At 34.3% G+C, this 25,583-nt stretch overlaps 1 protein-coding gene across 2 annotated transcripts; it reads right to left on the bottom strand.

Annotated features, from left to right (window-relative positions):
* Positions 1-589: 589 nt before the first annotated feature.
* LOC140169784 (uncharacterized) lies at positions 590-19,624 on the bottom strand. 2 transcript variants are annotated; one of them, XM_072193090.1, is made up of 8 exons: positions 19,460-19,624; positions 12,613-12,875; positions 11,456-12,127; positions 5,124-5,195; positions 3,964-4,151; positions 2,666-2,776; positions 1,576-1,821; positions 590-926 (listed from the first exon to the last, which is right to left on the bottom strand). In XM_072193090.1, exons 2-8 carry the CDS (start codon positions 12,740-12,742, stop codon positions 825-827), a joined length of 1,521 nt encoding a protein of 506 aa, XP_072049191.1. In that variant the 5' UTR covers positions 12,743-12,875; positions 19,460-19,624; the 3' UTR covers positions 590-824. The 2 variants fall into 2 exon arrangements, with proteins under 2 accessions (XP_072049191.1, XP_072049190.1); XM_072193089.1 differs by having other exon boundaries at positions 591-926; positions 5,124-5,198.
* Positions 19,625-25,583: the final 5,959 nt, after the last annotated feature.

The following is a 25,583-nucleotide window of genomic DNA, read 5'->3' as shown; positions in this document are numbered from 1 at the left end:
TTAGTACCTTTCATTGTTCATATTTTGAAGTTACGCCTTTTAAAAACAAACACAATATAAAAAGGCATTCATGAGTACCATTAACTGAATGGACTTTAAGATCTATGTGTTTGATTATTAAACAGGATTAATATTATCTGCTTGAACACAGTATAATATTTTTGTACTACATCAACCTCTTGTACGAGTTGTGTTATTTTCTTTGAACAATATATCGGATCACAATTAAGTACCGTATTTCGTCAAATAGTTGCCCCCCCCCCCCTCAAATAAACGCCCCCACCACTTTTTTGAAGATGTTTCAAAAATGCCTATATTTCCATGCCATCTTATGTAGTAAGCTTACCAAGTTCCCGACATCGTCAATAATAGCGTCAATAATTGGCGAAAATCTGGATTGGAAACCCGGAAGTGAGCCAGAAGTCAGTGTTTCTAGTTCATATTTCATCATTTTAGCGTTTTTATCGTTCTAAAATTGACCTTGAATAAACGCCCCCCCCCGCCCCCGGGGGCGTTTATTTGACGAAATACCGTATGTAAGGCATAGTTTTCACAAAGTAGTGTCTAATGAAAGTATATAACAATTGCCAATACTGGTTCAAACTATGACCTACACTTGTGAAAGTATAATTGTCCTGGTTTACTTTTCTTACTACAAGCAGTAATGAATTCTGCTATAATAAATACTGACAGACAATCAAACTAAATTACCTCTACCATCTTCTATCCATATTATTCATGACAACCTCGCTAGTTTGTACGACGTTAATGAGTTGTTGAGCTTGCTTGCATGGTATGTTCAACTGTTGCTCCAATAAGGTCCATTACATGGGAGACGGAGTCATATCGTATGGCGGCATTTCCTGCTTCACTGGTCTTCCTGGACTTCTCCATTGAGGGCCAAGATTCTCCGATGCAGTTGCCTTCTGTAGGTACAATCAAACAACAATGGCAAACATCAACTTATGTGTCTCTCTCGATTTTCTGTTCTCTGCAAGTTTGGATAAAACTTTATCTTTATTTTTAATTTGATACCAAACATTTATACTACATTTACAACAAAAGTTCTACCAAAGAAATTTAAACTGGGTATTTCCTTTACCAGGCTACCAAAGTTATATTTTTGTCAATCCAAAATCTAAATCCAATGCCTGAATGTCTGTTATTTTGTCTGTCTGTATGTCTCTCCATGACATCTTTCATCAAGCTGTAGCAGGTCACCTCGCCACTCCAGTGCGAAACACCCTGCGCCCTGTAATGAGGAACTGCGTCATACATCACAAGCAGCAAAGAGTTTTACATCTATTTCAACAAATAAAAACTGCTACAAATTGTCCTTCATCCCTGTACAATAACTGATTGGAATACCCTACCAACATCCAAGAAAAAGCAACCTTCAAGAAAGCAATCAACAACCACCTGCAAAACAACTAATCGCCAGTCGCAGTGCACTCCAAGTACCCTACCCGGTTGACTCCCAATTTTTTTTTTTTTGGGGGGGGTGTTAGGTAGTATCAGAACACGACAAGACAAGACAAGACAAGACAAGACAAGACAAGACAAGACAAGACTTACTCTTGATTTATACTCCTCCATTGCATCCTGGTATTTCTTCACCTCTGCTGCATAGACATTCATATAAGGTGACTTCTGAGCCTCTGTTAGTTTGTTCCATTGCTCTCCGCAGATCTCCGTCAGACGACGCCCCGTCTCAATCTTCTGGCCTGCCATTTGGGCGCGGAAGTCGGTGAGGAAGAAGAAGAATGCTGTTGGTGGTTTCTTGGGCTTCTCGGGATCACGTTCCTTCTTGAAGACTGAAATCTATTCAAAAGGAAAGAAAGGAGGGGTTACAGATCCAAGTGACATTTTGGTTATACATAATAATAATAATTGAAGAAGTTTTTTGATAACTGTATATTGATAAAAATACAGTTCTTCAATTTCTTTTCCCCTCGATGATGTAATCGTTTTCAGAATAGGCCTACTGGGCTAATCCATTTATAGGTGATATTCCCCCTGTGGAAGATTTCAGAAATATCTTCTGCAGGGTAGGATGAACTTTAAATGGAATGAACACATTAGGCAGCTGCATTTGAATTTCATACACCCTCTGAGAAACATTCAACCTGAATCTTCCACAGAGGGAGGGCGAGTTTCAAATAGAGTTATTTAATGTTCTAATTCTATTTGAAATTCATACTCACTTCTTTTGAGGGTATTGTGAAAAATCTAAACATTTTGCTTTTGGAACCAAGGAATACCCTGAGGGGTGTAGCCCGAGGGATATTCCATGGTCCAAGCAAAATGTTTAAATTTTCACAATACCCGATGCTAAATTAATTATCGAAAAACAAAATTTGAACTTTATCTTTCATTTTCCCTTTTAATAAACAGAATAACCGACTAGCTAGCAATCGACTAACAAATGCTTTATCATTCAAATAAGGTAGTTGCGTGTGCATAAATTGTTTGATCGTGCAGGGTACCCAGAGGTCATTAATTTTATGCAGAGTTGTTAATTATAGTAACCAGGTATTGCCTTCGCATTTTGGCAAATAAATACTAGGCCTATCATACTAATAAATAACATAGTCTCATGCATCATGTATATTCACAAGGTTATATGAAATAAAGGTTTGAAGAGAAGATGAAGAAAGAAACTTACCTCCGATTCATATCTTTCTCTATCTATTACCGCCTGTGCTACATAAGGTTTGCGTTCTGAATCATTCATAGAGTTCCATTTGGTTCCACATGCTTTGGTGATCTCACTTGCCTTCAAAATGTGTGGGCAAAAAAGAGAAAAGTTGTAATCTTAATTAAATCCATGTATAGACACATGTATCAAGAACTGTATATTAAATCTTCCATTAATCATCCTATTTAGAATCATTACACTTACACAACACCATCTGGGCTTTTAGTTGGGGTGTCATTACGTGATATGGACCTTTATATCACGTATATGGACCTTTTTGTCCTTTTCTTTGTTGATGCGTACATACATGACGACCACAGCCAAAAACAGTAGAAAAATGCATGAGATGGTCAAAATCACCATTTGGCATCATGTGTTTTGTGAAAGTTCAGTAGTAAAGTGATAATAGACCAAAGATATTACACTTAAAAAGTCTGTAATCAGTATAGCCTGGTGTGTAATGCTACATGGTAAACCCACCATACTAAATTATCACACATGGAGACCAAAATAGTGTGATCTACGGCATTTTTCGGTAAAAGCCTGATGTTGAACAATGATTTGCGTCTTAGTGCATGTTACTGGCACGCATTCAATTCAGAAATCAAATTAGCACTCACTTTAAAATCAAATTTTAGTGAGTGAATGGCAAAATAATCTGAAGTTATAACTATTTCACTCACCATGATCAACATATCAGAGTCTGGCCTCTTTTTTAAGGGGTACTACACCCTGTGGTAAATTTGTGACTATTTTGCATTTTTCTTAAAAATAATAACACACTGGAATCAAAAGTTATGTATATTATTGGGGCAAGGAATCCATGTACTACACTGAAATTTCAGTGACTCAAGACAAGCGGTTCAGTATATATGATAGGAAATGAGGTACATCATAGCGGTACCTTATTTCCTATCATAAATAACAAACCATTTGTCTTGGGTCACTGAAATTCCAGTGTAGTAATTGGATTCCTTGCCCTATAATATACATTTTTTGTTACCACTGTGTTATTAGTTTTTGAGAAAAATGCAAAAATAGACATAAATTTATTAAAGGGTGTAGTACCCCCTTAAGCCTAATCTTCTTTGGAATAAACCCCACTCCAGGGTACTTTATTATGGGCCTACATGTACACGTAATAATGATTGACAAAATCTAATCGGACCAAACTTATAAAGCCAGAGGGAATGTCAAAATCTGAATTACTAAATATTTTCAAAATCCATCTGAAATATTTTTACGACATTGACGTGTATACCTACCTTACAATTCCAACCAGCCTCTGTTCTGTACTGTTTTCTAAATTCCTCCAAGAAATAAAAGTATGCTGTTTTGGCTCTCTTAATATGGGAGCCAGGACGATTATGCTTGGTGTACTTGCGAACTTTTGGACGGCGCCCTCTTCTTGGTGAACCTGGAGAGCTTGGCATTGTATCAGACAGGTACTGATCTGTTATTAAATAAACAGAATTAAATTTTTCATGAATAAAATTATATCATTATGATGCCAGTCTACAAGCGATACTACGCACATCGCCATGAAACTTCTTTTAAATACATTAATTTGTGTAATTCACAATTCTGTCATTTATTTCGTAATGTAATTGAATTTTTTTTATAATTAGATATTTTACTGATTTTATGATCAAACATATTATTTTATTGATTTAGTAACTATTTTTTGATACATGTACATGGAAATTTAGGCTACCATCTGGCTTTATTGGCCATGCAGCCTTTTCTTCTACAATAATGTAATTTATTGTCTATCATTGATTTTAATGATTTGTAATGTTATTTGATGTTGCTTTTATGCATATTAATGGTACGGAAATAAGAAGAATAGATGAAAGGACTCTTTTGTTCAAATACAACATGAAAAGGAATGTTCAATTAATTATACCATATTTGAGCATATGATCACCATTAAATATATTTACAAAATATCTGTTCTAAGAATAAGAAATTTGAATTAAAAAGTCACCAAAATAAAATTCCACATTTCTTTGTTTGATATATTCTCAAAATATTCTCTTGTTCATTTTGAAAAAAATATATACAAAATACAAAAAAATATCGTAACATCTGCATTTTGCATTACACGGCTGAACAAACAAATTTTTCATTTCAATCCTTTGCCTGATGGTGCTTTGAATAAAAATAAAACAATACAATAAAAAAATATAATCAAAAATGAAATACTGGTAATAATTAAATTGAAATGAATAAATAAAACAATAAATAAATCCAAGTAAGGTAAATCATCCACAGTAAAGTGCTCAACCAAGAAGGGAGCTGGAATACATTTAAAATAGACTTGGTGATTTATTAAAGCATTATTTACAATATTGTTTCATGCAGGCCAGCTGAAGCCGACCTACACTTATCAGAATAAAACATAAAACAATACACATATACTGACCAATTTCAGCGTAGACTTGCCAGTTTGGCTTTTTGGCGGCCTTTGGTGGTCTTCCACGGGCTCTCTTAGGTCCTTCTGGGCAAACAAAATAACAAAACATGGGGAACATTTAGTAAATAGATCTAATACTACTAACAAATTTGTCCTGTTGTGCTGAAAACAATTTTGGACTATTAATTACATGTACATTGTAACACTATGTTTTAAAAGCGTGTACAAATGCAGGTCTTTATAGGCAAAATTTATGAACAAAATGCTTGCTTTTTTACGGTACCACTGGCTTATTTATAGTGTCTTTACATTGATTTACATTGTAGGCCTACATGTATGTCACTAGTCCAGAGAGAAATATAAAAATGTGATAATTACTAATTTGTAGACATTAAATAGACAAAATTTTACCTCTAATTTTTATACATGTCAGGTACCAAATTCAAATTAAAGGTTATGATGACAATTATGATGAATTTAGCTAATATTTGTCTTGTTTAAATATCTTTAACCCTAACTCTATAAACTATCACAAAGAAAAACCCCTGCGCATGCATGCATCCATCCATCCCATGATGCCACAACTCATCCCCCGTACACATGCTTTCATTGGCCAGGTCAGCGAAACATATGTGGCTATCGGTTGGTGATCGTGTGCATGGCACCTGAGGGGTCCAAGGTTCTAATCCACTCCAGAGGGTGCCAGGTAACTTCTTTGTTCATCTTCTTTTCTTTTTCCTTCCCGGCCAATTCCACTGTTACGGACGTTACAGATACATGCAACTTGCAACTTTTAAGTGAATAGCACACCTGTTTCCTGTTAGTATAACACTTCATTTCTTAGTATGCTACTAGTACACACTCTAATGTTCAATATAATGAAGCAATTTTGCTTTTGCAAGTTAATTAGCTACAAAAATTAGAAACGAGCGTTACAGACATTACACAAAAAGTGCATGCCTTTTTGAAAGATGGTACAATGAACATACCCTTAAATCTCTGTTCTGTTTTGTGGGGTTTTTTTTTCTGTTTTATTGAGCAAGTCTGACTCCATTATATGTAAACATGAAAAGCAAGTTTGTAATTGATACTTTTGTATCCTCCTTCGCTGTTGATTTAGTGTTAATGACGTCAAGTTTTAACGTCCGTAACGCTATTACATAATGACAAAAACTGTCAAGGTGCTTCCTCGGATTTTTTTCTTTACTATCTTGAAGTAGGTCTGACATCAAACTTGCTAATCATGACTCCATTAAAGGCATGATTAGCACTTGAGGTCTCCATTGGAGGCATGACTTGCAAGTTTGAAATAAATGCTCCTGTTTTGAGCAATAACATTCCAAAACTTTGTTACGGACATTACATTAAGGCATAGAATTGGCCTTTCCTATCCGATATAACCAAAAACCACTTTTAGCGTTAGGATTATAGCTCAGTTTGCACAGTTCTCAAAACTTCCTAAGCTAACTTAAGCTATATTATGTGCTGGAACAGGTCATAATGTAAACCTAATCAAAAACACTTATATACGAGTGGATATTCTTTTTTTTATATTTTTACATCATGTTTAAAAAAATATTTTTAAGGAGGTAGACCTATTTCATTCAATTAGTTCCCTAATAATGAGACCGTGTCCAATTTGAATTCTAATAGGTATGTTCTTCACCAAGGAGAGTCAGATGAGTATGCGGATGTAATGAATTATGCAGGGCTCTTCTTATCTGTGTTCTATTGTTATATGGGTCATGTATAATGAACTATTCATATATTATGTATCTCACTATCTACATGTATTGATACAATTTTAATATAACTTTAACAATTAAAAATTGTAAAAAGTAATATCACTGTACAGTTGAGTTTGAAGTACAATATAGAATTTTAAAACAAAGGTCATCTCAGTGTCATCAGGGCAGAGCTTTTAGAATTCCCTCCGATCCCCCATGATGTTTTAAATCGTTTTACCGGTACCGTACTGAGATATATATTTGGCAATTAATGTAAAAAAGAAATGGACCAAAATGCAATTAAAAACAAACCAAATAGCACTTTAAATTAGCCTCAACAACAATGGAAATAAAATTATAATAACGTAAGGGTTTCGGGCTCTATTTGCAACAGCAATAAAAAATCAAGCATCCTGTTAACAATAAATAATAATAAAAAATATAAGCCTATAGCATTTAAACAACCTGCACATCCACTAAACTTGCAGCTGACAATATATTAAATGTACATCGTATAATATTGTCATGTCTGTTTAATTTTCTATTAACCAATATTTATCTTTTAAACAAATTAAACATCTTAATTGTAAAATATATTAAAATAATAACATCTGTTTCATGAAGTAGGTAATTATATTAATAAAATGCAGACAGTCAAATTGCATAAATTCAAAATTTAGAAACAAATTCAAATTATTAGTTTGTCTACCCATGTATTGTAATTATTTTTTAATGTTATTAAAATGTGAAACAATATGTTATAAGATTGCTGGAGCCAAAAATTATCATAACTGGAACATTTTTGATAATTTAAAAGAAACATCTGGGAAAAGAAGTAAAGTTTTGACAATAACGAACTTTACTTTAAGATAATTCTTGCATATTATGCATACAAGTGAATTTTAAATGCACTTACAGTTCTAGGATAATGATAATTTATTCATTAGTGAAAAACATTTGAAAGTAAGCAGCAAAGTTTTAATGAACATTGAACAACTTTTTTTCAATGACAGAGAGAAGCCCTTTATTTTTTTTTATATGCTGCTATACAAATTACTGAACACAGGAGAAAAATACTTCCAACTCAACTTTCAAAAACCAAAAATATATTGATTACGGTATTACAAAAAAGTATGTACCCGGTACCAGTATTATTTGACAAAAAATCAAGGATTACATCTTATCAAATTATAAATGAATACAGGCAAAAATTAGAATGACATCAAACAAAATTGTCAGAATAGATCCTGAATGCCATACAATTCATATCTCAATTTTAATCTTCCACTGAAAATTGAGTACTTTTACTAATTATTATAAATTGCTTTTTTAAAAAATTTTATCATTAACATTAATTATTTCCCGTAATAATTTCTGTGGAAAATAAAGAAACAAATTTTACAAATGCAATACCAAACCAAACTGTTTTTAATGCTAACATATAAAATAATTTCCAGCATAAGCAATTTACAAATGACATGCACTCAGCTTTTATTACATCCAAAATAGAACAAACAAAATAAAAATGACAAAAAGTGCATGGGAGTTAATGATAATAATTTAACAAAAATTTAGTTTCCAGAAAATTCTCCCCAAATGTCATGCTGACAAATACGGTCTAATCGATGACATTAATATCCACAACACACATTTAATAAATCTACAAGTACTTTGTTATTTATTATACGATGTTGAAAACATGTACAGACACATCATCTAAGCATATAATTTATCATTTACAACAGTCATGTTCTGTTAGATGATTCATTTAATCACAATACATCATGATGAACACTCGCTCACTCACTCTCTCGCAACCTCTTATGAATATTTGTTGTTTCTTTTAAATCAGATCAATTTTCTTTGTAAAAACTCTGCACTCTATAATGTGTATGTAAGCACACACTATAGATTTACAGAAGAAAATTTATGTCATATTATTTGTTATGAGTCATTCAGCTCATATAATATCAAAAGTGCCTCATGTTGAATCATCCACAGAAAAGTAATTTCTTGTGTCAAATTTTAACAATAGGTATTAATATAAAATAAGAAATGCTTCAACATTAGGAAATCTTTTAAGTGGGGTGAACAATTTGAATTGAGTTGAAGAGAGCGATACAGTTTTTTTGTTTTGTGGGAGCTAATCAGAGATGAGTGGATAGATTTTTGTGCGGATACATTTATTTTTTCTTATGATTTCTTAAAATATTTTACGATGATAAAAAAAAACCACCCATGATTACAGGGGGTATATATTTTTACAGAAGGGCTTACTTTTCCCCAAATTTTCAAAAGATGTTCTTAATTCCATGACTTCAGGTTTTTCAATGGTAAAAGAGCTTTATTCTCAGAAATTTGAAAAGTGCTACAAGTATTTTTTCCATACTACAGTAACAAAAAGCAGGGAATTATCAAGTTTATATACATGTACCCCTGCATTATTATTTAGGTCTGGTAGTGATTTAAACTTGAACAAAAGAAGAAGTTACTAATAAGGTGATTGACCACAATATGACCCTATTTACACTCTCAACAACAACACAATGTGTTAACTCTCACCAGACACAAGTGCACGCATTGATGCATACATTTTATTATCACACACATTTTCGCTTACTCTAATTCTTCGATATCAATAAATTTTTTTCAAAAATATTTTGCCATTTTTCATTTTAAAAAAAAACATCTTTATTTAGCATACCCAAACAATTTGGGGCCTTCTTGTTCTCAATTGCTTTCCTTTGAACTTGATACTATTTCATGTACTGGTATTTTAAGTGTGTAAGACCAAAAAAAAAAAAGCCCAAAGAAATAATTGGGGCTTTTTATTCTTTTTTTTACCTTTTGTCAGTTGTTTCTAGAAGCAAAGTATCATAGATTTTGGAAAGTTCTCGGCCCCCGTCCATAGTAAGGGTGGGGCTGGTCTTTTTCTTGATGAAAATCGCTTCTCTCACTTTTCTTGGCAATAAATTTTCTTCTCTGCAGAGCACTTCGACGTTGTCAGTCATGGTCAGTGCCAGCATCATGTCCTGTGAGTTTGTGCTGCTCTGCAATTGCTGATGTATTTGATGCAGTGTCAACAGTGTGTTCTTTTAGTCTTTCTCCTAAAACTCGCATCATTTCTCCCTACTCAATTAGTCTGTTGAAAACATGCATAAAGCCCTTCCAAAATGCCTCAAACACTTAATATATATTTTGAAATATTTGCAATAACATCAAGTCAGTCAGTAATTTTGTTGAGAGAACTGTCAAAATTCCTTCCACCATAATCTTCACTTAGAAGACATCCATCAGTAATCTACTTGATCCATTCATTCAGTACAAGTGGTGTAGAACCCACTTCAGTTTGTTGACCGTGATGCCCTCTATTGCAAGTGGGGGAGTTTCCATGATGTGAAACAGAGGTGACTGTGAATTTGGCCATTCTATACTGGGCTATATCACCTTGGTCTGGTGCGGACATTTTATAAATTAATTTAGAAGAGCAGCAACGACACCACTTGCATTACATTCCAGATGTTAAATCTACATCATATGCAAAATTTGAGGAAAAATGAACAAGTCTGTTTTATTTTAGGGCCATTTGTCTATAACTGGTCTTTACATGTAGCCCTATGGAGAGAGTGCCTGTTGAGGGTGCTATAACTCCCATTTTAGGAACAAATATGTGATTTAAAAAAAACGGACTCGTGCGAATTTTCTAAAATTTTCAGAGTATGTAGTATGAACATGTAGAAATGTAATCAAGTAGTTACCCTACCTGCTCTTCTCCGAAAAAATAAAAAGTCCTATACCTCAATGATAATGAAACCTAGGTGCTATCTCTCAGAGATTTGTAGAGGTGGGCACTGATGATGATTCACTGCAAAAGTGGTGTAATGATATGTTGTAAGGGGAAAAATTTGGGTGTGCCGGCCTAGAAATTCAATGTGAACCCATTCGGGCAGAAAATGTATTGCAAGTTTACGAAGGACTTGTAGTCCTGCAGCTATATCGACATCTATCGGTCACTTCAACATTAATGGTACCCTTTAGTAAATTGAAAATACCCTGGGTGGGCGCTTACTGGGGCATGGACGCTTATTGGGGCATGGGTGCTTGTTGAAACAAATACAGTACATGTACTTGTAATTAAACCTCAACAACTGTACTTCTGTAGAGTCAAACAGTTTCAACACATCACTGATGAGTAGTGTATATTGAAGCCATTTCTATCATGCTATTCAAAAAATTGTATGACATTGAAAGTCAAAACAACACACAAAACAAAAACAACAGTAACAGCAGAAAGTAAATAAAGTACCATTGGACCTAATAAGCACAGCTACAGAATTTGTATGTGCCCTATTTTCAATGTCTGAATAAAATTAGTTACCCACTAAGCCTTCCAGTTTAGGATATAACGATTGTGATTTTAGATACATTATACATTACAGGTACATTATATTTTTTGCAAAAAGTATTATAATACATATGTATGTAAATTCCCATGTAACTTTTGATGCATTATACATGTAAGTACCCCCCTCCCCCACCAAAAATGACATAATAAGCACCCAGGACGCTTATTAAGTCGCATGCAGAACTTGTAAAAACTTGATATATGCCTACCTTGTCCATCGAGCTGCCACTGGAACATGTCTTCTCCTACGTGCGTTCTTTCATGCTGCATCATGTCGCAAAACCTATCAAACTTGTGTTCGCAATGTCGGCATTTATACACCTGGTGGTTCGCCACGTCTTTAGTCACCAACTCATGCGCGTGCTCATGTTGGGCCAATGCAGCCTGGCTCAGGAACCCTTCGCCGCAGTACTTACAATTTTTCATAGTGTTCTGTGGTTGTGTTACGTACGGACTACTACTACTGTTGGTTTTGACCGCAGCGGCAGCGGTGCTGGTCGGCGGCGGCGGTGGTGGTGTCATAGCTTTGGTATGCATGTCTTTGTGATGATCTAAACTGCACTTGTCAAAGAAAGCAGCACCGCATAATTGGCAAGTGAATATGGAAATGTCTTTCTTGTCTGCTTCTTCCTCAGAGTTGTTCTTTGGTGTTTGGTTGGTTTCCTGCTTAATACCATTGAATTCTGCAGGTGGTGCGTGGTGGTTCCCTTTGGCTTTCGGTTCCAGAGGCGAATCCAGGTGGTCATCTTGGCCGTGGTTACCCCAGTTGGAATGGTCAAGGAATTCATGCTTTTTTAGGCCGTCTAAACTGGGAAAGTCTATACCACACTGTGTACATGGATGCACACCTGAAGTGTTGGTATGGAGTGATGTCACTGCAACTGTAAACAAAGATTTACAAAATAAATTCAATATATCATATTTCTGTAAGTTTATTTGTGCTGAAAAAACAAAACTGGGAACCTTAAGGGGGTACTAAACACTCGATAAATTTGTGTCTATTTTTTGCATTCTTCTCAAAAACTAATAACGCAGTGGTAACAAAAGTTATGTATATTATAGGGGGCAAGCAATCCAATTACTACACTGCAATATCAGTGACCCAAGACAAGCGGTTTGTTATTTATGATATGAAATAAGATACCGCTATGATATACCTCATTTATACTGAACCGCTTGTCTTGAGTCATTTCAGTGCATAGTAATTGGATTCCTTGCCCCAATAATATACATGTACATAACTTTTGTTACCAGTGTGTTATTATTTTTTGAGAAAAATGCAAAAATAATCCCAAATATACCACAGGGGTGTAGTACCCCTTAATTGGGCTTTTCCAGCTAACTCTTTAAAATAAAAAAATCTTACCTTTCCTATCATCTCTGTGGCCATCATCCGTATCCATTCTAGTCGCTTCATGATGTACTGTGGTCTGTTGCATGTAACTAATTCTGTGGCTGCTATCTCGGATCTCCGGAACGGATGTCTTTCTTCTCATCTTTGTTAAAGAGTCTCTGTCACTTTCAGGGGATTTGTGGGAGTTTTCTTGGCAAGATTATTTATATTATTATTTTACTAAGTGATTTGCACAAAATTTCTTTTTCAAGATGCTTGTTTTTCTTCTGCTTGACCTAAAAGAAAAAGAAAAAAAGTTGAAAAAATAATGACAACATTATGAAGTTGGTCTACAGACTACAGTATCTAGCTGCTAGTTGCATTATGTACCATACAGTTTTTGCACCAGTAACAGAATTCAGTACCGTATTTAAAAATGTATGTAAACAACTGTTGTGCAGCCTTTGATTCTCATTTATATCCAACAATATAAACTTTAAAATTATAAGCATTTTTTTTTCTATTACAAGCCTATTAGTGAACATTAACCTGGATTTTTAATGAACAGATGGTGCTGTTGTTATCACCTGCATTCCTCAAATTCAGTTCTCAAAACTGATATAACATACCACCCGTAATAACATAATTTCAATTAATTATAGAGTGAATTCAGAAATAATAAGGCGGATATGCATCACCTACAGGTAATCCCTGTCAGCTAGACACTGTACACTTGCATAAAACATTGAAGCATCATGTATTGTGATATTATTACATTGTACATTTCTTATCTCACTCAATATAAAATAATTACCGTATTCGTCCGAGTATAGTCCCACGTTCGAGTATAATCCCACCCCCCATTTTTCGAAAAATTTCAGAAATTGTAAAAAAATGTTTTTATTTTTTTCGGTTTTGGAGTGTCCCTGGACCTAGACCTAGATGCTAGGATCATTCATTCAAATTCAATGCATTTTGAAATCATTAATAGAGTATGACATGAATACAAAGTATCAATTTTCATATTAAAAATACAAAATATCTTGAAATTTTTTTTAAATTTTTTTTTTAGGTTAACTGGGTCAACCATGAATGATCCTAGATCCTTTTTTTTTTTTTTAGTATAATCCCACCCCCCAATTGTGAAAAATTTTCACATAAAAAACGGGTGGGACTATACTCGGACCAGTACGGTACTGATCTCCCATGAGATCCAGATCAGACAAACGACTAGTATGTATACAGGAAAGGACCGAATATAATGTATTTACAGCAATGTGTTTCCATCCATGCAGGCCTTATGCACAAATCAATTGCAGTCCCGGCCCCAGGACCTGGGGATAGCGGGGACGTACGGTCCGGGGATGTAATTTTGGAAACTGTTACAAACATGTAACAGTCCCGGCTAAATCCCCTCAGGGCACTATTTCCTTGTACATCCCCGGCAAAGTCCCCGCCCCCTATCCTCGGGTACCATGTTCGAAGTCCCCGCATACTCCCCTCCCTTAAGGGGCCGGGACAGGCTCCCAATAGCGTCGTGATAGCGTCCACCAAGAACACCATCAACTTGCCGATGGCCATCGTTCTTCGCACCACATATTGCGTCTATTGTTGATAGCGATGAAAATATTTTAACACTACTTTTGAGGGTTGCCTGTCATTTGAATAAAATTGCCTGTCCTAATTTGACCTTTAAAACATTTACCAGACATCTAAGAATGTCTTTCTGATATCAAATAATTTTCATTTTTGAAATTCACGATATAATTTACAAATTTTATGACAAATTATTAAAATTGATATTTTTTCACATTTTTTATATATAACAGTCCTCGAAGTAAATTTTATAAATCTAATGACATATTCTTAAAGTGTATATAGCTGGGAGGAAAAGCCGACGATCAATTGAAAATTTGGACTTTTTTTTTTGGTGTTTTAGGAAAAAAATCCATATCTTCAACTCCATCCCCCCCTGTCAAAAAGAAATCTACACCACTTATATAATTTATATTGTTTGTTTGTTTTTTTAACTCACTCAGTGTCACTATATTCCCTCCATAAAGGCACACACTCCTTCAAAGTAGCCTTCTTATATTTTTTATGTTCAGCATTATCAACTTGCTTGCAAGCACTACCAGTACTTGGTTTTTGTTGCATTTGCACACATCAAAATCCCTAACCCCTCCAATTATCCCCGGCTGATACCCTACTGATATTCATATCTGACAATTCTTTAGTATTTCTTTATTTTTAATTACCCTGTACCCCGGTATATCGTTTAACGCAAGATACCACCAAGTTCAAACTGGTCTCATTGTAAAGTATTACTATACCAATTTGATGGTGTTAAGAAAAAATTGATGGGTATTGGCCCTCTTGCAATTATAATAAGTATACCGGGCAATTCTTTTGTATTTCTTTATTTTTAATTATCCCATATCATTAACGCAACATACCACTAAGTTCAAACTGGTCTCATTTTAAAGGTATTACATGTACAATGCCAATTTAGGGGTGTTAAGGACAAATTGATGGGTATTTGCCCTCATGCAATTTTAATGATACCGGTATTCATATTGGACAATTCTTTTGTATAATTTCTTTACTTTTTAATTACCCTCTATATTGTTAAAGAAACATACCACCAAGTTCCAACTGGTCTCATTTTAAAGGTATTAAAGGTCAATTTAATGGTCTTAAGGGTAGACGAGGTATTGTTGGTCGAAGCAACCTAAAAATCGATTTTCATTATCTAGATCAATATATTATTGAAAAATAACACCTTGATGTTTTGCAAAAATTCATTCTACAAATCGTATACTTTGCAAACGTGCTTAATTTATTGTTGTTAATGAGTTATGTACGTTTTACACAAGTGTTGTTGTTTCAGCCCTCTTTGGTCATGTTTTTTATACTGGGACCCTAAAAAAGGTGGTGCTGTCACATTTTGCTAAATCATTTTGTCTACTTATTCCTATATTTTTTGCTAAAATTCATCATGAACAAATGGTTTTGGTCTTATTTTGAAGATAAATTATTAATCTAATGAATTAATAACAAATACAATTAAACAAATGTATTAAGTAATTACAACAGCTTAATTAAGTTAATTAGTCAGGGGTGGTGCAGGAAGTGGAGGAGCCGGAAGCGGAGGAGCTCTGTGTAATTCCAATGGGAAGTTGATGTTCATTAATAAAATTTATGCACTTTGTTGCCTAGTAGAAGTAAAAATAAAATCTTATTTTTTAACTTTCTATTACTATAATTGCTTAGTTAATCTTAATGAACTTAGTAATTAAGGATTTAACAAGCTTTTAATTAATGCAGTGGAATGTGGGTCATACAATACAATGGGCTGTAATTTTGCATGCACGGGCTGTAATTTTGCATGCATGCATATGAAATAAATTTCAATATTGTTTTATCTTTGAAATATGAAATAAATCTTCTAAAAGGAGATTATTACAGTCAAAGGATTTAATCTGATGACATATTGATCTCTGGTTATTGTTAAATAGTTTATTGATGTAGGCTAATTGTACATGTATTGTATATGTACCTTTGTTACTAATCATTCACTGAATATTGATTTTTGGAACACCCTATATAGGAATTGGATATTTAAATTTGATATTATAGCAATTCTGTAAACTATTTTGAATATATATCTTCCAAATTTAATGGCACTTAGGAAATTGTACATAAATTTAAAAATTAATTTACAACTTTTTTTCACACCTGTATAACACAATGGGCTTAACAAATATAGTGCAAACTATACATTTAATGAAAGGACTAACTGTGTACATTCCAAATATCAAGTTCATTTTCCAATTTAATATACTATGTAGAAATATTGGGGCGGTAAAGAAATTTAATTTTTTCGGTATTTTTCAATGGAATCACCCTGTATATTTTTTGGTACACCCTGTATATCCATTCAAACTTTACAGATTTGCAATCATGACAATATATGCTTTCTAAAAATGTATACTTTTACTAGTTTGGGTGAAACTTTTTGAAATATAATCAGAAATACAAAAACGGAGTTGATTTTTGACAAATTGCAAGATGTGACACAATTGGGTCCCACCTCAAAAAACATGACCCTTTACAACGTAACTCAAGAACCACAGCACCTATAAAAGTATATCTGTGATATTTGAATTCTTCTACACTCTCGCTATGAATTGAGCAATGCAGTTTTTGCCTAAGCTCACTACCATTCGTAAGATGCTGTGAACTACCAAATCACAACAGTTTAAAATAGTTAATAACCTTAAGGAAAGAATGATGGGTATTTGCCCTTATTAAATATGATTCATACATACTCACGATATAACGACGTTTCTGATTGGATTTGCGCCTTCTTTTGCTGGTCATAAATACCGTTTATGACCAGTACGCAGGGCATAAACAAGCTGCGTCACGCAGCGTTGGAACCCAATTAACACGATCCACGATTTGCTAGTGTTGCGTACACGCGCATGTCACCGCGCCCATCTCACGCGTATCACACGTTGACACCCCGCCGTTGACCTCATGAGCCGAGCTGCTTCCTGCAAGTAGGCCTACTCATTTTCTTCCAATTTATGAAGGAAAACGGTATGGAAATGTTATTTAAACTTGTAAAGCCTTATTATTTTCATCTGTATTGAATTGCTAAGAATGTTGGGTATGTATGAACGGGGTTCATTCATAGAATTTCGGGCATGATCGCTGTTTATATGCCCTCGGCTCACGCCTCGGGCATAAACAGCGATCATGCCCTCATATGAATGAACCCCTAATTGATAAATACAACAATTCTTATGTATTTCTTTATTTTTCTTTATCGTCGTAATTACGTGACGGTCCAACATACCAAGTTGGTACCAAATTTGAAAAAAATTGCTTGACACATATTTATCAGAAACTAAAAAAGAAAAAATGTGGAAGCTTGCCCACATAGGATATAACTTAAACAATAAAAAACAAAAGAAAAATAGGCCTGGCAGCCATAAAATGTCAAATTTTTGAGGAGCCGCTGCGCAAAAACTGTAAGGAATTAGAATTTTTCGTTTGAAATCTGATGGGTTGACATAAATCCCCACCTTATATCCAAAAATGAGCAAAATCTAAGGTGGGAACCACCAGGTGATTTGGCATGGACTGGCTCACCTGGATTTAAGTCTATGGCATAAAGTTGACTACATGTTTCCAAAATTTTGTAGCAAAGTGATCAAAATTATGGCCTACGCTATGGCCAACGCTGGACGAATCAGAAGGCAGAAGTGAGTGAGTGATACTTAATACTCAATTTTCACCAAGAGCTTTTTTCACTGAAAAATTGCATACCCCGGACCGTTCATTACAGACAATAGGTGTACCGGTACAAAAACATAGTCAAAAGAAAAAGATTTATAAGGTATTTCGTGATCCACAGCATCATCCCCAGCTTTATTGCTGAAACCTCTGCTCTGTCTACAGTACAATGTACATGTTTATAATTTATTTGTACAAAAAATTTCTTGCAGATAAATTCTTTAGCATAGATATCGCGAAATTTGAATTTCGTTCTGGTATACCACTACTGTACCAGACAAAATTACAACAGAAGTAGTTCGCAAAACGCAAAATCGGAATCAACTGAAATTTTGGGAATAAGCTTTTTTCATGGATATCTACTGAAAAATGTCATAAAAAGAGGATGCTACATGTAGGATCATGAAATACTCCTCTAACTAGACACTACTTATTAAAATTAAAATAAAAGTTAAGTTGCATCAAAATATTCTAAACGCAGTCGCAGAGTTAACAAATAAATGTACAAGCAACATTCAATACGGTAGGCCCCTACCGTACCGTATATTTTAGACCTATGTGTAAAATAATCAAGCAGTCCTTGTCTTTTGAGGCGAGCGAGAGCGATTTCTCGCCATCACTCGCCTAAAATGAAGCTGAGGAGAGCTATTTATCACTCGCCTACATTTTCAAAAGACAAGGCCTGATCAAGTGTACAATGCATCTCAACACAATCAAACATTCACACTACAAAAAATAGTCAGTTGCTACATAAATGTAAAATGGTGCGCACAAGACCTAATTTCTATGCAGATCAAAATTGTCCACTGTGACTGTGCCCAGGCCAGGGTAGGTTAATCTACAGTTACATTAAAACTTCTCACATCTCCACTCCGATTTCCAGTGACTTCACTGACGGAAAGGAGTGACAACTTGAATGAAGGGCCATGATGATGATGATGTTTCAGTCTAGCTAAATAAGTCTATAAGCTTTAATGTGATGCGCAAATGCATGAATGTACCTAAGTACAAAGACATGACAGAATGTGAATGACAGATGTTGATGACAAAAATCAAAATATTACTCTTAAAAATTGATCATCACATGATGTTGATGTTCGGTACTACCGCCGAGTACCCATTTTGAAGTGAGGAAGCCTATATTTATTTATTACATTTGCTGGCCTACATGTAAATGCTACTCATAAATGTTGCCTGTGCATACACACCATATGATTCATGTGTCATGTGTGTTGGAGTATGTCGTCACATTGCACTACACTGACTCCTCATTTCTCTCTGTGCACTCATCTCACACACATTCAGGATTCGACATCTTAAAATAAACTCACTACTCACATCTTAATCTGCACTACATCTTCGGTATTTCATGTCTTAATTTCCCGTATACACAAAACTCTACTTCAAAATTGGCACAATTGCTCAAACTATTGTTTCAGTCGCTCAATTTATGTAGGCTTATCATCCTTCTAAGCCCAGCCCTCATTTTGTTTATTCATCGATACATGCTTAACATTTTGCCCTCAGGAATTTAACCCAAAATTAAAACTTTTTAGCAAAAAATCGCCACAATTACCTGACTTGTTATCTGCTGAAATATTCCACTTGCATTTTATCCAGTTATTATGCAGTAAAATTGGTAGATTTCTCTTCAAAATATGTCATTTCGTCGACCTTTTATCTCCTCATATTTTTAAGTCATCCGGCCATTGTCTTCAGCTAAATTGCCAATTTATTATTGTTAGCGGGATAAGCACACGGCTGACATCCTGATTATGTTGATGAGTGCGTGAAATAGTTCACTGACCTAATGAAGCATGTCAAATCCCCCGAGGGGGTCGGGACCCAATGAGCCATGAATGGAGAACTATTGAAAATCTAGGACGGGGGACGTGACCGAGCTTATTGAAATGGTTGGGTATTTTTGTACAGAAGGTCACGTTTGTTATCATATAAAGAAAAAAAAAACCTGAAATAAATAAAAAATAAGGCCCTATTTTAATAATACCGTACTCATGTGTTTTATACTTTACTTTTTATATGAAAATTTTACCCTATTTTATAGTGATTTCTTTCTTCATTTATTTTGTTTCTTTCTTTATCTTCATCTTCATCTATTAAAAAAATAATATGATTTTTCTATGTAATACAGTTTACTTGCTTCAAAAGTTGAGTGGTACAATAGTATATTAATTTTATTTATTTATTTATTTATTTATTTATTTATTTATTTATTTATTTATTTATTTATTTATTTATTTATTTATTTATTTGATCATGGGTTTTATACTTTTTATTTTAAATTTAAAATTTTATAGTGATATTTTCTTCATTTATTTGGGTTCTTTCTTTATCTTCATATACATCTATAAAATAATATGACTTTTCTATGTAAGGGAGCGATCGTTATTTATGGCAGGGGGGGGAATGGGTAAATTTAGGGGGAACACGAAATTTTTTGTGGTCTTGAGGGGGGAACCTGAAATTTTAGTTGAACCAGGAGGGGGGATTGTTAAATTTTAAATGGAGAAAATTGGGAAAACAAGGGGGAACGCGAAAATGTTGAGCGGACGCGAGGGGGGGAACGCGAAATTTTTGTCGATATTTTTGCCAAAACACCCATTCCCCCCCCTGCCGTAAATAACGATTGGTCCCTAATTCACTTTACTTGCTTTAAAAGATGAGTCGTACAATATTATATTAATTTTAGTTATTTACTCATTTGTTTATATTTATCTATCATTTTATTTATTTTATTTTATTTAAGTTTATAGTCTACTTGAAAATAATGCTGTTATTTATTTATTTATTTATTTATTCGTTGGTGCGAGTCCTCCTGTCATTCTAAATAAATTTATTTATTTATTTATTTATTTATTTATTTATTTATTTATTTATTTATTTATTTATTTATTTATTTATTTAGTTAGTTAGTTAGTTAGTTTTTATATTTAGTTATTAATTTATTTATTTATTTATTTATTTATTTGTTTGTTTATTTATTTTATATTTACGTTTAACTTATAGCAAATAGTATAAAAATTTTGATGTTTTTGTATAGAATTTTGTATTTATATAAATTTATTTTAATCAAATTGGAAAATTATTTTACATATATTTTTTTATATATTTTATATTTTCATTGTACATTTTCAAATACTGCCTGAATTTATCTTCTGCTTTTTTCTTGACCATAATAAAAAACCTCGGCCCTGATCCCTCTCTTCTTGAAAATTACAATTTAAATCCTGATAATGTCAGCCCAGTATTAATATGAAATCATAAATTTATTTTATGAGGTGCCCTGTTTATGTTGTTCTCATTTATTTATCCATTCACTCCATAATAAAGAAAATGATTGAAATTCTTTGTATCCACCAAAAGTTAATTAAAGGGATCACAAGAGGGCGTGTATTCATTTTTGATGAGGAGAAAACCAAAACAACTTTGAGTGTGCTACGCCTACGAGATGAATTTTGAGTGAAAACCGATGGGTAAATGTATAATTTATCAAATTTATTGATTGCTTGATAATCATAAGAATGGTAGTTATAAGATGCGTAATCCAATTTATTGTGTAAGGCTCAGATCGGAAATAATCAGATATGAATTGTTAGGTACTCGAGCGGCTTGATGAATTGAATGATCCTTCCTGCCGAATTCGGCTACTAGTACTGCAGTACTCAAAAAAAAAAAAAATCGGCACTATACTAAAATGCAGTAAACCTTTGACGAGCCCGTATTGTAAGGACAGGCCTACATCGGGTATTTACTGCGACAGCGTTGCACGCACTTGTCTCTGATTGGCTGCTGAGTCGATCTGTTGTTGCCGAGTGGAAATTTATGAATGAACTGTGCGGCATGTGCCCATATACGCGTTGTTAGCGCCGAATTCGCAACATCACGGTAGTCGCGCTCGTAAAAGGTTTGCTGCATTTTAGTATATCATGACTATAGGACCACTACGTCTACGGTATCACAAGAAATCAAGCAATCAACATGATCAAGCAAGACCAATACACACGTACAATATGGCAATTAAGCAAAACTATTATAAGTAGGTAACCTAGGCAAACCTTAGTTAACACATTTACTAGTCAGCGAATTCACCGAGACCGGGGCCCCAACACAATGCATATTTACATAGAAATTTGAATTTTTTCGAGAATAGGTGGGTGAAGGAAACCTACATAAATATGTTTTCTATACTTCACTTGACCCAAATATATGATTTTTATGGTGATAATCAAGTCAAGCACATGGAATTTTAGAGGATTTTGATAGCAGTTCCATTAAAAAAGCTGCCATCGCCATGAGAGTAAGATCTAGAAACACCCCGAAATGCCGTTTTGGGGAATTTTGCTAGCTGAATCTTTTGATGAAAGTCAATCTTTGACAAGATGTAACTTTGCTACGGAAAGTGCTATGAAAAAAAGGTTTTCAGTTTTGGCTTAGTTTACTCAAGGGCTTTAATTTGATATATAAAACGATGCAATTTGATGGCAAATTTGAATTCACCTAGGATACCTATTATAAGGCTATAAGCGCAGACACTAAAGTATTAAGCTGAATTTATACTCGATCGCCGACGATGCGATTAATCGCTTTTGAAAAGCGATTTGCAATCGCCAATTTTGCGATGCATCGCCCGTCGCTTTTGCATTTATACTTATCACGGCGATAGCGATTGCAGACGACAATTAAAATATTCTAAATGCCACAAAATACATTTATAAAACATGAGTTGCTGTCAATAATTATTGCTTTGAATTAATTTATCACCAAAAGTTAAAAATCGAGAAAGGTAAATTAATTAGCAAAATAATAGATCCAGTTGGTTGTATATGATTGGTTGACGCATTCACGTGTCAAGCGATATCGCTGGGAAGTTGAGATTTCTTCAACTTGCAAAAGCGACGCGTTTTTGCCTCCGCGATTTGAATCGATTGATCGGCTTGACGCTCTGGAAATGTAAGTAAACATTGAGCATGCGTGAAAATCGCTTTTCTGCAAAAGCGATCGAGTATAAATTCAGCTTTATTCAGATTTAGTTTTACAAATTAACCATCGGCATCGCGTACCATTAAACTTAACTTAACGCGGCTGTGTACTCTAGCCATTGTTTCTTTCTCAAAATTGAGTTTTTATGATATGTTTGTACCTTGTTATGTTTTTTATAAATACAAGGAATGAAAATCCAGATTTGTAAACTCCAACTGCAATATTTTAAGGATTTTATTTCACTATTCCACTCGTGTTTGAAATTGAAAAGGAAAGAAAATCTTTGTTGTACCAGCAAGGTACACGCAGCGCAACAACTCATCGCGTTGCGTATCGCGCAATTTGTTAACGCACAAATCGCGACGCTTATCTGCGTCTTGTGGCGCATCTTATGGAAACACCACGGAAGCACTGATTTCACAAAAACCTAGTGGTCAAATGGCTCCGTTTAGCTGATAAAATGTGGGTTTTTCACGGTTCTTTCCCCGATTTAAATATCAAGTTATGAATGGATTTCGCTCAAACTTCTCAAGGGGCTGTGGATTTACCCGATGTTCACGTAATATAAGTTACAAAAAACGAAAACTGTCGCATTTTCCTGTGAGATTCGATGAAAGTGCAAAATGTGACCACTTTAAACTTCAACGGCCATTATTTCAATGTTCATTTTCTCGGTAAAATGACGATTTAGGTACACGATAACTCAATAAATACAGCATAAGCAAATATGATCATCGTAAAAAGCATGATCGACTCAAGAAACGGTTTTCTCATTTTTTTATATTTTGGTCTATTTCCGATTTTGGGCATCATTTTGTGCAAATAGGCGTTTTTGAATTTTAAAAGTTCATTTTGATGCCTTATGGTCAATATCTCAAAAAAAGAGGCCAATATCAAACAAATAAAAAAACCGTTTTTGGAATGGAGCCTCAAGATTGAGCTAAAAACAAAATAAAATATTTTGGAAAGAGTGTTTTTTGTTATGATGTACCTAACAAATATTGCCAAAAACTCACTTTTTGTGATTTTCTTCAAAATTGTTGTTTTTACCCCAAATCTGTATTTATATTAAGATTTATTGATGTCTTGCCTTCATAAAATGTATACTTTTATATGTTTTATGCTTGAATAATTACAAAGTTATTGCACTTTTACTACATGCATGTCTGAGAGTACACAGCCACCTTAAAGGGGCATTTCGTGATCCACAGCCTCATCCCCCCACTTTTCTCAAAAAAAGTTGAGATTTTTATATCACTGGAAACCTCTGGCTACATAATGTTATATGTACAAAATATTTCTTGCAGATTAATTCGTTTTGAAATTTGAATTTCGTTCTGGTGCACCAGAACGAAATTACAACGCATTGTCTATGGAGCAGTGTAATACACATAATCATGCATAACTCGCAAACGCAAAATCGGAATCAACTGAAATTTTGGGAATAGGCTTTTTTCGTGGATATGTACTGAAAAATGTCATAAAAAGAGGATGCTAGGATCACGAAACACTCCTTTAAGCCATATTATAACATTTTCAAACAAAATAGATTAGCATTTCTTTGCCATAAAATGTTAGCTTTTACTGTCAGATATATCCCTTTTATTTTTGAGCGAACAACTACGGCAAAGCAAAGAAAATTGTAATTGCACATGTCGCCAATACTCGTACCACTCCTTCGCCGTTCGGTCATGTTGTGGTACGACCCTTTGTTGTGTATATCACCGTCCCGCACGCCGTGTACGTACTGTGTGACATTATGAACATCGTGTATGCGTTCTACTAATAATTCCATCGTAATAATAAAGCGCCGATTCCAGCGTTTTATTCAAAATCTCGGATTTTGACAAAACTACAGCACCTAGAGTCTTGATTTTTGCAGGGTAGGCCCTACATGTGTATATTGGTTTAATAAAGTACAATTTAATCATGTAAAAAAAGGAATTTTAAAAATTAAGTGAGGGCGTCTTCCTCAGCAAATGTTATAATATGGCTTTAACCGTATACGTGCGCGACGTCAAGCGTGTGCATTGGACCATGTGCAAAATAATACGCGCTGGACGGCTAGCAGTACGCTTAATTTGTAAAAGGAAATCTGAATAATACTTTACCCTGACCGATTGACTCCAGCCAGGTCCGGGAGTGTTGGCCAGTACAACCACCAAGACACACAGTGTCAACAGCCAGTGTTATAAATATAAACTTAATACTCCGTTGGTGAGCGACGCGACGGGCGATTGGTATTTCACCGAACGCAAGAAAAGGAGGCCTACCGTATCTGATTGCCTAGAAATCGATCGCTTTGTCGCTCAGAATGTCAGAGGTGTAGTACAAACTCAAAATGGAGACATGTATTCAATTCGATTGAATCGATATCCTATTATTGACGCAGATAAAGAAAGTCGATAAATGTACATTGTATTATAGATACAGCACCTGGGTTTTACACGGGTTCCTTTGTATAATTCATTTCTCAAACAGTTGAAAATATCACAATTTTAACTTTGGATTTCAAAATCTTTACTTATAAAATGCAGTTAAAGATATCCACAGCAAACAGCAAGGCCCCGCTAATTAGTGTATTGCTTTTCGAGTTAATGTACTGGAAACAAAACCTGCGTTTTACCTGAAAACAAATCGAATTTTTTATAATAGTAACACCATATGTGGTACTGATCATGCGCAAATCGTAGAATATA

The sequence above is a fragment of the Amphiura filiformis genome, chromosome 14 (genome assembly GCF_039555335.1).
Source record: "Amphiura filiformis chromosome 14, Afil_fr2py, whole genome shotgun sequence".
NCBI classification, from domain to species: Eukaryota; Metazoa; Echinodermata; class Ophiuroidea; order Amphilepidida; family Amphiuridae; genus Amphiura; species Amphiura filiformis.
This window is presented reverse-complemented; position numbering and strand designations above follow the sequence as displayed.